This window comes from Anopheles funestus, chromosome X (genome assembly GCF_943734845.2).
Source record: "Anopheles funestus chromosome X, idAnoFuneDA-416_04, whole genome shotgun sequence".
Classification (NCBI taxonomy): domain Eukaryota; kingdom Metazoa; phylum Arthropoda; class Insecta; order Diptera; family Culicidae; genus Anopheles; species Anopheles funestus.
In genome coordinates, this window is record NC_064597.1 from 12,579,059 (window position 1) to 12,594,415 (window position 15,357).

Genomic DNA, 15,357 nt, shown 5'->3' on the forward strand with positions numbered 1-15,357 from the left:
CCGAAGATGACAGACGGTGTATCGCATTGTCAACAGCGTTTTGTGTGTGCTTCTTCCAATGCATTTGATGCTTCTTATCTACGTTTCTGTATGCCCGGTGGTTTCAACAATTCGTTTTTTCAATGTGAGTACCTAAGGTTCCAATTAGAGATGTGCACACTGAGTAAGAGTGAGTGAGTGAGTTCAATCGTGCAAAGGAGTTAATGGTTTCAACTCATCACAAGGAGTTTTTATGATTCTTTTACTCACTCACTCTCTCTGTGGCGACTAATGACTCACTCACTCTCTCTGTGGCGACTAATGACTCACTCACTCTCTCTGTGGCGACTAATGACTCACTCACTCTCTCTCTGTACCCACTAATGAGTAACAATTTAAATCCAAAAGGAGTAACAACCCAAAAACTCAAAAAGAGTACCAAAACACTCACTCACTCTTATTGAGTTGCCACAGAGAGTGAGTGAGTGAAAAACGCCAAGTAGTAATTAGAGGATTAGTTTAGAGAGTAATATTTTTTACGGCTCTTAAAAGAGTGAGTAAAAGATTCAAATCCTTATAACCACTCTTTCATTCTGTTTCAACTCACTGAAAAGAGTGAGAATTCGCAACTCTACGTCCCAATGTTCTTCAACTCTAGTCTCTTTTCGCTCTTATTATAACAGTCCTCCTTTCTTCTATGGACCACAAAATCGATACAGTTTTGTTTTCATATATTTATGTTTCTTATTTATATTCCTGCATGCTGCATGTCTGACTTTCTCTTTACATACACGCCTTCTTATATGTGTATGTGTGTGTATGTTTGTACATAAACGAGAATAGACCGGATCTACGCCGTTTTCCAAATGGGTAACACACGTCGTTACGAATATTTTCGTCCAATTTTCATTCGGACTTTTCATTCGAAGGCACAAAACCACAAAGTGTCCTCCCAGCTGGGGCCTGATATTATCGTTTCAATAATCGTTTGATTTTGCTTACGCTTACCCCTTTACCCGTCGCTAGGTGATGAGCCAGGATGTGCAGAAAGGTGACCCGCTGCTGTTTAAATTTCGTGCCAAATTCTATCCGGAAGACGTGGCCGAGGAGCTGATCCAAGACATCACGCTGCGCCTGTTCTACCTGCAGGTGAAGAATGCGATCCTTTCGGACGAGATCTACTGCCCGCCGGAAACGTCCGTCCTACTAGCGTCGTACGCTGTCCAGGCGCGCCACGGTGACTACAACAAGGGCACCCACGTACCCGGCTTCCTGGCCAAGGATCGTTTGCTCCCGCAACGGTAATACAATGCGCTGCGATTTTGCGAATTTTTACAACGCCTAAACTACGATTTTTCTTCCATTTTGTTTGCAGAGTTATCGATCAGCACAAAATGTCCAAGGACGAGTGGGAAAACTCGATCACGACCTGGTGGCAGGAGCATCGTGGTCTGCTGCGCGAGGACGCAATGATGGAGTACTTGAAGATTGCGCAGGATCTGGAAATGTACGGCGTAAACTATTTCGAGATCCGCAACAAGAAGGGCACGGAGCTGTGGCTCGGCGTGGATGCGCTCGGTCTTAACATTTACGAAAAAGAGGATCGCCTGACGCCTAAGATTGGTTTCCCGTGGTCGGAAATTCGCAACATCTCGTTTAACGATCGTAAATTCATCATTAAGGTTCGTCCTCTGAAACGCTCTGATAGGCACCGAACATCGAAATTCTATAATGGATTTCCTTTTTTTTTGTTTTGTACAGCCGATCGACAAGAAGGCGCCCGATTTCGTCTTTTTCGCGCCGCGTGTCAGGATCAACAAGCGCATCCTAGCGCTGTGTATGGGCAACCACGAGCTGTACATGCGCCGCCGCAAACCGGACACGATCGATGTGCAGCAGATGAAGGCACAGGCACGCGATGAGAAGAACGCCAAGCAGCAGGAGCGCGAAAAGCTCCAGCTAGCGCTGGCGGCGCGCGAACGTGCGGAAAAGAAGCAGCAGGAGTACGAGGACCGGCTCCGCTCGATGCAGGAGGAGATGGAGCGTAAGCAGGCGAACCTGAGCGAGGCGCAGGACACGATCCGCCGGCTGCAGGAGCAGCTGAACCAGGTGCAGGCGGCGAAGGAGGAGCTCGAGCAGCGCCAGAACGAGCTGCACGAGATGATGCAGCGCCTGGAGGAGACGAAGAACATGGAGGCGACCGAGCGGGCCAAGCTGGAGGAGGAGATCCGCGTCAAGCAGCTCGAGATGCAGAAGATCCAGGAGGAGGTGACGCTCAAGGATTCGGAAACGAAGCGTCTGCACGAGGAGGTTGAGGAAGCGATACGGAAACAGGTAGTTACGTGCAGTGTATGTATCGCTCCTTCCCTTTCCATTTCTCCCCCAAAAATCTGTCTCTCTCTCTCGCACTCACACTGCGTGTTTGTGTGTGCGTGTGTTTCTCGCTCTCTCGCTCTCTATCTCGCTCTTTCTTTACAAAACTTCGTCTCACACGTTCACACCCCATATTGAGCATTTTTTTCTAACCAAAAGCAATCAATCACATTCCATCGAAACGAGACCCATGTGCGTGTTAATGTACTCTGTTATAGCAAAGTGACATTTACTATTTTACTTTCAAACACTTTTTTTCATTCCGCACTGTAACAACTTCACCACTCAAAACATGGATAGCATAATGAATCGAATTTCTCTATCGCCAGAAACATTCATTTTTTTCACATTTACTTTATAAAATTGCACACATGCACACACTTTATCCCTACACAGATATATAAGCACGTTTAGTGCGCGAAAATTGGTTTTCGATTGGATTGATTGTAACTGGTTTGTAAAGGCAAGGTGTGTTCCAAATAGCCAAATTTAATCGTCGCAAAGCGTTTATTATGTAATTATAAACCGAATTGATGGAAATTGCTCTTGAAGGATTTAAATCTGCATTTTGAATCTAATTCTATATTCCTGGCTATTTGGAGTGAGATAGTGAGAGGGTGGAATAACACTGGGAGAAGAAAGGACGAGGGGAATGTGGAAAGGGAAGGAAGTATTCTAATTGCAGCGCCATCCCAAAATTCAAAACAAATATAAATATATATAATATTTATATAAGAAAAGATGCACACCTTACGCACAACCCTTTCAAGCGGTAAAATGGTAGCACAGCTGGTAAATGGTGCATGTGCGGTGTATAATCTCGTACACACTAAAATCACCGTAATATAGGTTCGATAGTTACTTAGCATTTCAATTTTTTATTCGCTCATTTTCCGCTGTGTGGTTACACCAGAATGAGGCAGCTGCTGCGTTGCAGGCCGCCACCACCACCCCGAAACACCATCATGTGGAGGAGGAGGAAGAGAACGAGGAGGAGCTGATCAATGGCGAGAACGGTACGCAAGACTTCTCCAAAGACTTCGACACGGACGAGCACATTAAGGATCCGGTAGAGGAAAGACGCACGCTTGCCGAACGTAACGAGCGCCTGCAGGACCAGCTGAAGGTAAGTGAAAACAAAAAAATGTCAAAGAAGAAACAAAAAAATTTCACACTCACCTTTACGCGCTTTGTCCTCGTCTTTTTTAGGCTCTCAAGCAAGACCTCGCCCTGTCGCGTGACGACACGATGGAAACGCCGAACGATAAAATCCATCGGGAGAACGTGCGCCAGGGACGTGACAAGTACAAGACGCTGCGTGAAATCCGCAAGGGCAACACCAAGCGTCGCGTGGACCAGTTTGAGAATATGTAAAAACAAAACAACAAAACAAACACGAGAAACAGAGGAGAGAGGGTCCGGCTCCACAAAAAACAGTGGGCAAAATCAAAAAACAAAAGTATCAGAAGAAGAAAAAGAAGAAGAGAGAGAGAGGTAAAAAATGAAACAAACAAAAAAAGAAGGAAAACGGCAAAAATTAAGTATGAAAGATTTGTAACGCTCATATGAAAGATTTACACCACCACCCAAAAAAGAAAAAAAACAACCATAAAATATCCTTTTATCCTAACAACATCAACAAAAAACTATAATCCCACGCACATATATACAAACACTTCCTTTTTCTTCATCCCTCACCTCCTCCTTCTCCTACCTCTTCAATCCTTTCGTCCTTTTTTTCTTTTATTTGACGTGGTGGTGTGCTGTCGCCATGCGCCAAAAAAAAACAACATACAAAAACAAAAAAAAAAGCAGCAGCAAACGCAAAATAGGAAAAGAGAAAAAAAGTAACACAACATTTACACTTAGTAGAACCGTGACACATATGCGGTGCGAGGATAGGCATTCGTTAAGTTACTATTACTATACAATAGGAAGGACATCCTGTCACGTATTAAGTTGACCACGGAGCATTAGCCAGCAATGTATGCCTTGACTAGTTTGTTTATTTTTTTTGTTTGTTCTAATCTACCCCAACAATACATTCATCCCGATTCTCCTCTTCCTCCCCCCCCCCCCCCCCAACTCTTCCCCTATCCCTTTCTCCTCTCCTACACCTCGTCCTTCACTCTTGGTGTGATTGGTATAATTAAATTCGGGACTTTGTATCGTGGATCTCCCCGTGGCCACTGATCCGGTTTTGTTTGCGAGTCTATCTATCCTTCGCGGTATGATAGTACGCGCTAGTGTATATGACACACGCTAGTATTTGTTACACAGTGTTTCGATTGTTTATATCTATAATTTGTAATCGTATACAAACCCCCCACATACACACCCAGAACACACTGGACTTAAATAGAGTAATCAGCTTAAGATTACAAATGAAGGATTTTTTTTTGTTTTTTTGATTTCTTTTTTGCGAATTCACAGCCTATCGATTTTTACGTATAAAAATAGGTATGGCAGGGCTTTGCTATAACTACTGCTCGTACTATGCAGTAACTGTGTAACGCCTCGTAACGCCCTAGATTATAGCAATGCGGGGTTTCGAGAACGATGATTCGTTAAGGGGGGCGGAGGAGGAACAATACGAAGACAACAAAAGAAAGAATAGTAGTGATAGCATTAAGAGAGAGAGACAGAGAGAGCGAGAGAGAGAGAGATAGTGAGACAGTTATAGCAACAAAGGTATTTGTGTTTCTGTTTTTTTTTTTATTATCCAATCGGCTCACAAAGTCCGTCTATTAAAGGAGTGGTATAAAGCGCTGCCCACGAAACAAGGGCGGACACAAGAGGATATATTTAGTTATGATCAGTAGACATTGTTAGCATACAAAAAAAATACAGCAGCAGCATATACATATACATATACGAGGTCGTATGGTTTGGGGGAGGGGAGGGGGAGGGGTTTTGGGGCGCGGCATGGAAACAGGGTGACGAAGGAAGCTGGGAGGGATCATTAACCGTAGCTGGATTGTGTGTCCTGGGTTGTGTTATTCTGATTAGGAATTCGGTTTATCTATATTATATCTTTTCTTTGCAACAAAACATTTAAAAAAACCACCCCCCCTTTTGTTTCGTTCGTCGCTGTGTTCCGTGTTATAATTAGTATTTTCAGTTTTTTTTTATATATTATTCAGGTGGAACGAATCGCGGTAGGCATGGGGGAAAGCGCATCAAACGATAGAATTCTACTGGAAATTTCTTGCCGCGAAGGAAAGGCAACACTTGTTTGCAAAGAACGCGCCTAGGAAAGGTTAAGGAAGATATGAATTATGATTTTTTCTTTTTTTTTTTAATTTTTTGTTTTTTTTTTTTGTTCGCCTGGACAGACAGTGTCGGGTGGGCAACCCGTTTGTCCTTCTCTCCACCATTTTGCAAAACCTTGGTTGTAGTGTCTCATGTAAGAAAATCGAATTCAATCGACGAATATAACATAAAACACACACAAAAATCTATTAAACTCAACGCGTCGCGTCAAAACAGCATACAATATACACAATTTACAATTGGAAAACAAAACCCTTATCATTAATTTTGCAATAGCGAAAAAAAAACTCGCGGGAACGAAAAGGGGGGAGGGAGGAAGAGAGAGGGATGTAATGTTTCCCCGCGCAAGAGACAATCTGAAGAATCTTCTTGCAGTTTCACGGTCCATTACAATTGCCTAGATGGAAAAAAAACGTGCAGCACGCCCTTTTCCAAAACGGTTGTTATATACATAGAAATATATTATTGTATTAAAAAAAATATGTCAGAAAATGAAGAAAAGTGGAACCAACACATAATGTTGATGATTTTTTTTTTTTGATAATGATGAAATGATGCAAAAGAAAACAAAACAATGCAGCGAAAGAGAGAGAAAGAGAGAGAGAGAGAGAGAGAGAGAGAGTGCGAGAAAAGAAAGAAAGAGACAGCGAGAAATGTATAGGGAAGGTGTTAGGTTAACGGGTTAAGAAAATTGAATCAAAATGCAACAAAATGAAATAAAAACCATAGAGGATAGATACAACATGAGCAACATTGTACGTTACACTCGATTCTACACACCTACACATCCTTTTTTTGCGTATGTACACACACACGCACACCGCCTGATCATTTTCAGGTGCGACGCGGAGTCGTACAAAATGTCTACTGAATTCACTATGTGCGTGTGTGCGATACCCTAAGGCCTCCATTTTGTTCTTTCTTTTTGTGTTGGCTTTCGTTGCGTTATTACTTAAAGCAAATGGCCTGAATCTTTTTCAAACAATATACATACTCAAATTAAATGTTTTGCAAACAATTATAACAGAGAACCTTACCTTGAATATCGAAAACTAAACATCAAAACTAACATTACTAAACAAGAAAAAAAAGGAAATAGAAAGAAGTGATTCATAAGTAATCGTGTAAATAGAGACAGGAAACAGGGTTTGTAATGCATGTTCAAACAGCATGAAACTACCAATGGACAACAATATGGAATTAATTGAAAACGGTTTCGCTTTAGTCGAACTGACGAAAAGTGCGAAAAAGTAAAAGTAGACTAGTGTTAAGTGTTATTGTTTAACCTAACCATTACTAACCTAAGCGAAATTGCAGTGTTTTATTACTTTTTTAGTAGGTATTCATTTGTTTTTTTTTTTAATTTGATTTGATAATATTGTCCTGTTTGTACGTATACTGCAAAAATCATTAATCGATAGCGAACCATGAGCTGAACGTTACAGGCGTTTTAACACGCGATTGTTAGAAGCAGGGACAAGCTCCATCCAATTAGTGTCATCGGTGAAGGAGTGCTAACAGAAATTACAAAAGAAAAGCTTAACCGTGACAGAGTTAGAACAGCATACACCCAATATGGTAATCAAGATGGCCACAGTTTATTCAGCGAAGTTCGTTTGTTTGTGTGGGTGTGTTCTCGAAAGCAATGAAAACTAAGTAGCTCGTACGCATACTTCACAAAGCAAACGAGATGTTTGACATTTGAAGAGGATCCCATTATACGTCACTTTGACGTTTTGTTTCGCGAAATTGTTTTCACGTGTCTTTTTTTTTGTTTCTTTTTTCTAATGTTGTAAGATTGGTTTTAAACGTTTTATGTTTCTCTCTTGTGGTGTTTTGTTTGATTTGTATCTGTTATTTTATACTTTTTATTTTTTATACTTTATCTTTTGTTTGTAACAATTTACAGTTGGACATTTCCGTGTTTGGTAGGTATTACCCGCAAGTGCATTTGTTCATCGTGACGGAGACAAACCCCCCAGCTCACGCAAACACGCAAAAGACTTATTCTCCTCTCAGCCTAAGCGTATAGCAGCGATTTAGATACATTTACACATGTATACAAGATATTAAAACCATATTTATCAGCGAAAAGCCCGTATCTGGAGTGTGGACATGCTTTGTAAAGTGATACAACGAAAGGGACTTACAGTCGAAGCTTGTAAAGCTCGTATCATTGAAGGGAGAACCATGGGATGGTGGAGTTTTGGTGGTTTCCCTAGTGATCTGATCTCTGGCAAAGTTGGATATATTTTTGTGGTACCATAATAAGAAAATGATAAGGGATGAAATCACAATGCGAAAAAAAAGATGTTGTGGGTTGTGTTCGTTTCATAACGCCGCCGGTATGCTTCCATTTTCTTTCCCACGAAAAAAAACTCGATCATCGAATGTTGTGGGTCACGCTTTTGGTGATGGTGAACAATGTAAAAATAAAACCAAAAATCTAATAGATTTTGAAGAAGTAAAAACAAAACATCTGCTGTGTTGCAATAAATTGTATTTTTTCGCTGTGTTTTTGCTTAACGAAGCAGTCGACTTTGGTCTTACATCCGAAAATTTTAACAGTTGTTGGTTGTTAGTTCATTGGGTTCACAGATACTTAAGACTAACTGTCAAAAACTGCTCGACAACAGTAATAAGAAATCTGCTCGATAGCAAAAAGCAGAAAACTGCTAGAACTCGTCGTTATGCGCCTTGACGCCCACTTGATGAATAAAACTCTGTCCTGTTTGTTGGTTGTGGTCGAGTCTGTTTCCGTCCGACTCGAACGGATTTGATCGGACTTATCTGGACCCATCCGGACTCATCCCGAATCGATCGGACACATTCGGACTCATCCGGATTCGATCGAACTCGGAGTCGCCCGGATTCGCAGGAGTCAATTTTGGATTTTTGTCGGAGTCGGAATTAATTTTTCATATGCGGAGTCGGAGTAGATCCACAATTCCACTTCGGATTACACATCGCTACTGTTTTGCATTCAGAACTCCGACCGAGTAAGTCATCTCTGTAAAACCACATCCGAACTTCCGAAACTGGTGACCCCAACGTGATTTGAAGCAAAATCCTTGATTCGCGGTTAATAAATTATTCCGTGAAAATGCAAGAAAAGGCTGCAAGATGAATCCCGAAGGAACTGCACCAAAAAGCAACGCAAATACGAAGTACTGGAGTTATTTCAACCCTCGAAATAACAGCGGCTAACCTCTTTATCCTATCCAGAGTTGCTGTCTAGTCCAGAAACTCAACATGCTTCGTTCGGAAGGTTAGGTGGAGAAGGATGTTCTGTGTCGACTAACAGGCATTTATTTCCTTCTCGCGCGTGTACTAAAAAAGCCTTTCACTCGTGTACATTAGCCTTAACCTCACGTCAAGTGTAGACGACGCTTAACAACACATGGGAATTGTATGACGAACTGATGAGAAATCGTGGTTAGGGTAAAGAACCAGCACAAGTGCACCGTAATTGTCCGAACAAGGATGCAAAGAAATTCACATCTACTCAATCTAACATCAAATGTCATCAAGCAAATCCGTCCATCGACTAACACACATCATCGCTGCACAATCAATGTCAAGGGATAGGAGGAGAAGCTCATCACGTGGTATCCGAAAGCTGCCAGCATTCCGACAAAGGATATGTTTCTATCCTGAAGAAGGAATGCGAGAAGGAGAAAGAAGATGACAGTATTGTCCAATCGAATCAATATCGTTCGAACTTCCACAAAGAAGCCTAGCCCAACCACAAGAAGGAAGGAAGACAAGTCTTGGACCGAGACAATCAGCAAGAAGGAAGACTCAACAAAATTAAGATTCCAGCCGCTACTCCTAAAAGGCTTTCTCACTTTGTGGCGGCGCGAAGCAGATAGAGGAAGATGAGCTACCGACCGGTAGAGGGCGCCAGTGCGGATGTCGTCGATGGAGATTCGAACGGTGACGTGAGATCGGGAGGACGATTCATGAACGCATTGAAATTGTCTTTTTGATCCCGACCAGCCAAAGAAGTGGACGAATTTGAGCTCGTAAATAAAGAAAAAACGTCGGGCACTACGTGACAAGGATGCTGCAACGCTTGCGGCTCCTTCATCACAGGCTAAACTGACACTTAATGTTGACGCAACAAACCACGCGATCGGCGGCGTGTCTTCAACGGATAGACAAACGTGATCCAGCATTTTTCCCCAAAAACCCATCCTTACCTGCTTATATCCTATCCTGCTTAAGGAAAGCTGAATACGTTTGATAGAGATAGATTGATAGAGAATAGTATGCCATATAAGAACTAATATGTTACTCCAAACACCAACTAGAAACACGTGAATTTTGTGCAAACACTAATCACAAACCACTGATACTCGCATTTCAGCAACCGCCAGAAATATTTCTGGAGAAACAAAACTTTGCACATTGACCTAAGCTATGTTGAACAGAAGCGATCGATTACGAACACACGCTAAAGCATCAACGCACCAACACTGAAACATTTCATTAACGAACGCACGCACCCACAAGCTCATCATTAGCACTCAATGCAATAAAATGGCCGCCACGAAAGGACGCCGCTTTGCGACACATTCACTGCGAATATTAGACATCTTTTTCCTCTGCCTTTCAGCAAACGAATTATAGAAAAAACTGCACAACACACGCGAGAATACGATCAACCAAGCACTAAGATTACAAGCATTTCACTACCCACTCTTTAGCATTTAAAAAAAACTCAAAATCACCAAAAACCACGTGCACATTCACCTGATAGGACCACTTCAACGAACGAACAAACAACGAAAGACAAATGCACAAAAAAGTGTCCGCAAAAGTTACAACTGACCGGAGAGGACAATACGAGACCGAAATTTTCAAAAAAGTATACTTAAAACACTTGAAATAGATCACCTACGAACAACATCTTCTAACTCGCATTAGCTTGCGTTAGATAGAAAGAGAAGACCGATGACTAAAATCTGCAACCATGTGCCAGAACCGTGCGCGATCGAGATGCAGGTGTTAACGCGGCGAAGTTAAGAACAAGACTGCGTGTGGTCGGTTAATTTTGTCCGTTATCAGTCAAACGCACTGACACAAGAGAAATTAAGCCAAATAATGAATCGGATAAATGCACCACCACAACAGCATTCCGCACATTCAAAGAGAATCCATATCGCGCACGCATTAGTGATTACATATCGATGCTGTGCGAGAGACACTAACACCTGCTTACGGCGGAGGAGTTAAGAGAAACGAAAATACTCTCTCCATTAGTGCTAGAGGACGAAACGTCAAGGTATTGATCGATCGTGTAGAGGCCGCATACATAGACGCACCTAGAACAACCAATCGCGCAAGAAGATCCTCTCCCAGTAAGCATAACTACAGTGCTTGACTGTTGTCGTCCTTTTCGTTTTGCATTTTTATTTCTTAATATCTTTTTATAGGAAAATCATACAGGCTCGAACTTTTAAGAATGCCTCGAAAAATATGTTTTTTGCCATTTCGTGCAGAAAGAAAATCATTTTAAACAATTTAAAAATATTTAAATTTAAATTAAATTTAAATTTTTATTTAAATTTAAAAACATTTTTAAAATCAATTTTCAATTGATACCCCTTATCTCTACGGCCGTCTACCCGGGTAGGCCATACATTTTGAATGGGCTTAATTTGAAAAAATTACATAGTGTATTCTTATTGTATTTATATTATACAAAATTGTTACACTTTTCGTGTGTTATTCATTCTTGTTTCGTGCATTTACAATAATGCGACGACGCATTGTACGATTCAAATAAGGCAGCCAGATCAAAATATATATGCTTTTAGAATCTGAAAAAATAGAAACTCCAATCCAAAATCTGCTGGCTTTTCCAGATCCATGAAACAGGAGAACGGAAAATCATCTCAAATTATTGCGGCATCACTCAGTTATGCGTCTCCGGTAAAACATTTGAACTTACCATTTACCCTGGACTGCTCTTTAGCTGCAGCTCTGTTATAACCTCAAAATAGTACGGTTTCATGCTAGGATGATCAACCTCCACCTGTCCCATGCATTTTGTTTCCACTTTTAAGCAGGATTGGAAGTGGACTCGATTTACACTGACTTTCGTTCTGCCTTTGATAGTGTCTCCCATGATTTGCTTCTTGCCAAACTTTGAAAGCTAGGTGTAGGTCGTGGAGTGACTATCCTCCTATTTAAAGGTTCTGGCAGAGTGAAGCTCGGTTTCTGTTTTTCAAGAAGTTTGACCTGCTCATCCGGCGTCCCTCAAGGAAGCGTCCTCAGTTCTCGTCTGTTTGCTCTGTTTATTAATGATGTATGTAGTGCCTTACTTCTGCTCTACGCAGAACTATTTTCTCAATCCAAGCATTTCGCTGGGGCCCCGTTTGCTTTACCGCTTAGGGCCCCACAGGTCCACTTAAGGCCCCCAGAAGTGTAAATCCGTCACTCCCTTGGGGTGATTCTCGATGCCATGCTGGACTGCAAACTTCAATTGAATGATGTTTTAATCAGGGCCAATAGATCCTTGTGATTTATCCTCCGTGTTTCCTCTGATTTTAAAGATCTGACATGCTTAAAAACTTTGTTTTACAATCTGGTGCGCTCCATCCTTGAATATGCTAGCGTGATCTGGATTCTTTCTAGTATCGAAGGTGGAACTCAAATCGAGAATGTGCAGAGATATTTCTCACGAGTATTATTCAGACGTCTACACCGGCAACACCTACCTCCGTCCTATGAAACGCGTTTTCAGCTCCTTTTCCAAACTACTGTAGACCAAAGACGGCAACTGTCCCAAGCATGCTCTGTTTGTTTATATGTTCCCTCCCAATCCCTCCGCCCTCGTGATCCTTTGGCTGTGGAAACCCGTCACACACTCTATTGTCAAAACGATCCACTTCTCTCTTGTTTTCGATGGTTTAACCACTTTTCCTATCACTTTGATTTTAACTCTTCCTTAGCCTCTTTTTGTGCGCGAGCTCGTTCCCAATTGTATCCCGTATGACTTTGACGCATTGAGTTACGATAGTCCTGCTTCATAAATTTGTAAATAATGTTAGTATTAGTATTAGTTATATTACAAACATTATTAAACCTTTATGGCCGATCCTTGTGTAAATAACTAAATGAATTGAAATGAATTCTATACGGTAAAGGTACGGAATACGGTTAAAGATTGCTTTTAGAATTCTGGTTACTTTGGCAGTTTTTTGCGATTCTTCGCTTAGAGGAAGCAGAACATTTTTCTCTGGCTAACTCTCGTCGACGATCTGTTGCAAATACGTGGATTCTGTTGGTTAGCATATCCTGTAGTGCATCGGACAGTTACGGGGCTCTTGTGCTTGTTCTCTATCCTAACCTTTTGCAGGATTTCTCATCAATTCGTCATACATGATGTCATCCGCTTTCACGGAATGCTCTTCGAGTTTGTTCATTTTTTCGGGAACGTTTTCTGGTTCGAAAAATAGTCGGTGGATGCATTTTTCTGCGCCTCCTGCGTGCTGAAGTCGGTTCAACCGGTGTAAAGGTAATGCTACCTTTTGTGCTCTCATTAAAAAATCGCTTGGAATTTGGCCAATCTTAAAAAAAAAAAACAATCTTTTCTCTACATCTCCCTTTAGTAAATCAATATCGTCGCTTTCACACGACAAAATCGTATAGTGTACGATTTTTTTTTGTCAAGCACTGTAGTTATGCTTACTGGGAGAGGATCTTCTTGCGCGATTCGTTGTTCTAGGTGCGTCTATGTATGCGGCCTCTACACGATCGATCAATACCTTGACGTTTCGTCCTCTAGCACTAATCGAGAGAGTATTTTCGTTTCTCTTAACTATCCTAAACTCCTCCGCCGTACGCAGGTGTTAGTGTCTCTCGCACAGCATCGATATGTAATCACTAATGCGTGCGCGATTTGAATTCTCTTTCAATGTGCGGAATGCTGTTGTGGTGGTGCATTTATCCGATTCATTATTTGGCTTAATTTCTCTTGTGTCAGTGCGTTTGACTGATAACGGACAAAATTAACCGACCACACGCAGTCTTGTTCTTAACTTCGCCGCGTTAACACCTGCATCTCGATCGCGCACGGTTCTGGCACATGGTTGCAGATTTTAGTCATCGGTCTTCTCTTTCTATCTAACGCAAGCTAATGCGAGTTAGAAGATGTTGTTCGTAGGTGATCTATTTCAAGTGTTTTAAGTATACTTTTTTGAAAATTTCGGTCTCGTATTGTCCTCTCCGGTCAGTTGTAACTTTTGCGGACACTTTTTTGTGCATTTGTCTTTCGTTGTTTGTTCGTTCGTTGAAGTGGTCCTATCAGGTGAATGTGCACGTGGTTTTTGGTGATTTTGAGTTTATTTAAATGCTAAAGAGTGTGTGATGAAGTGCTTGTAATCTTAGTGCTTGGTTGATCATATTCTCGCGTGTGTTGTGCAGTTTTTTCTATAATTCGTTTCCTAAAAGGCAGAGGAAAAAGTGTAATATTCGCAGTGAATGTGTCGCAAAGCGGCGTCCTTTCGTGTCGGCCATTTTACTGCATTGAGTGCTAATAATGAGCTTGTGGGTGCGTGCGTTCGTTAATGAAATGTTTCAGTGTTGGTGCGTTGAAGCTTTAGCGTGTGTTCGTAATCGATCGCTTCTGTTCAACATAGCTTAGGTCAATGTGCAAAGTTTTGTTTCTCCAGAAATATTTCTGGCGGTTGCTGAAATGCGAGTATCAGTGGCTTTTGATTAGTGTTTACACAAAATTCACGTGTTTCTAGTTGGTGTTTGGAGTAACATATTAGTTCTTATATGGTCTACTATTCTCTATCAATCTATCTCTATCAAACGTATTCAGCTTTCCTTAAGCAGGATATGATATAAGCAGGTAAGGATGGGTTTTTGGGGAAAAATGCTGGATCACGTTTGTCTATCCGTTGAAGACACGCCGCCGATCGCGTGGTTTGTTGCGTCAACATTAAGTGTCAGTTTAGCCTGTGATGAAGGAGCCGCAAGCGTTGCAGCATCCTTGTCACGTAGTGCCCGACGTTTTTTCTTTATTTACGAGCTCAAATTCGTCCACTTCTTTGGCTGGTCGGGATCAAAAAGACAATTTCAATGCGTTCATGAATCGTCCTCCCGATCTCACGTCACCGTTCGAATCTCCATCGATTACATCCACACTGGCGCCCTCTACCGGTCGATAGCCCATCTTCTTCTGTCTCCTTCGCGCCGTCACAAAGTGACAAAGCCTTTTAGGAGTAGCGGCTGGAATCTTAATTTTGTTGAGTGTACTTTCTTGCTGATTGTTTCGGTCCAAGATTTGTTTTTTCTTCCTCTCGGTTGAGCTAGGCTTTTTTCATCGCAGTTCGAACGATATTGATTCGATTCGACGATACTGTCATCTTCTTTCTCTTTCTCGCATTCCTCCTTCCGGATACAAGCATATCCTTCGTCGGGATGTTGGCAGATTTCGATTACCACGTGATGAGGTGCTCGTCCTATCGCTTTACGTTGATTGTGTAGCGATGATGTCTATTAGTCGATGATCGGTCGTGTAAAGGTCGCATATAAGTATCTAAAACAACACAGTGCTTGACAGAAAAAAATACTTACACTAAACGATTTTGTCGCACGATCAAAATAAAGGGGGAAAATGATGTATAGACTTTGTTTTTTTGTTCAATTTCATATTTATTTTTTGGTGCAAGAGTAATATAACATCTTTCCTTTACATTCTGCATCTCGACATTT

General features: G+C 41.6%; 1 protein-coding gene across 8 annotated transcripts in view; it reads left to right on the forward strand.

Annotated features, from left to right (window-relative positions):
- LOC125769611 (moesin/ezrin/radixin homolog 1) overlaps window positions 1–3,976 on the forward strand; it is a 31,208-nt gene extending 27,232 nt beyond the window's left edge. For 7 of the 8 annotated variants that reach the window (XM_049438727.1, XM_049438819.1, XM_049438918.1 and 4 more), the window contains 5 exons: window positions 1,006–1,280; window positions 1,355–1,661; window positions 1,741–2,328; window positions 3,266–3,478; window positions 3,562–3,976. In XM_049438727.1, coding sequence (XP_049294684.1) covers window positions 1,006–1,280; window positions 1,355–1,661; window positions 1,741–2,328; window positions 3,266–3,478; window positions 3,562–3,726 — 1,548 coding nt within the window. In that variant the 3' untranslated portion in view covers window positions 3,727–3,976. The remainder of the gene's footprint in view (window positions 1–1,005; window positions 1,281–1,354; window positions 1,662–1,740; window positions 2,329–3,265; window positions 3,479–3,561) is intronic. The other variant, XM_049439003.1, reaches the window with a different exon arrangement.
- Window positions 3,977–15,357: the final 11,381 nt, after the last annotated feature.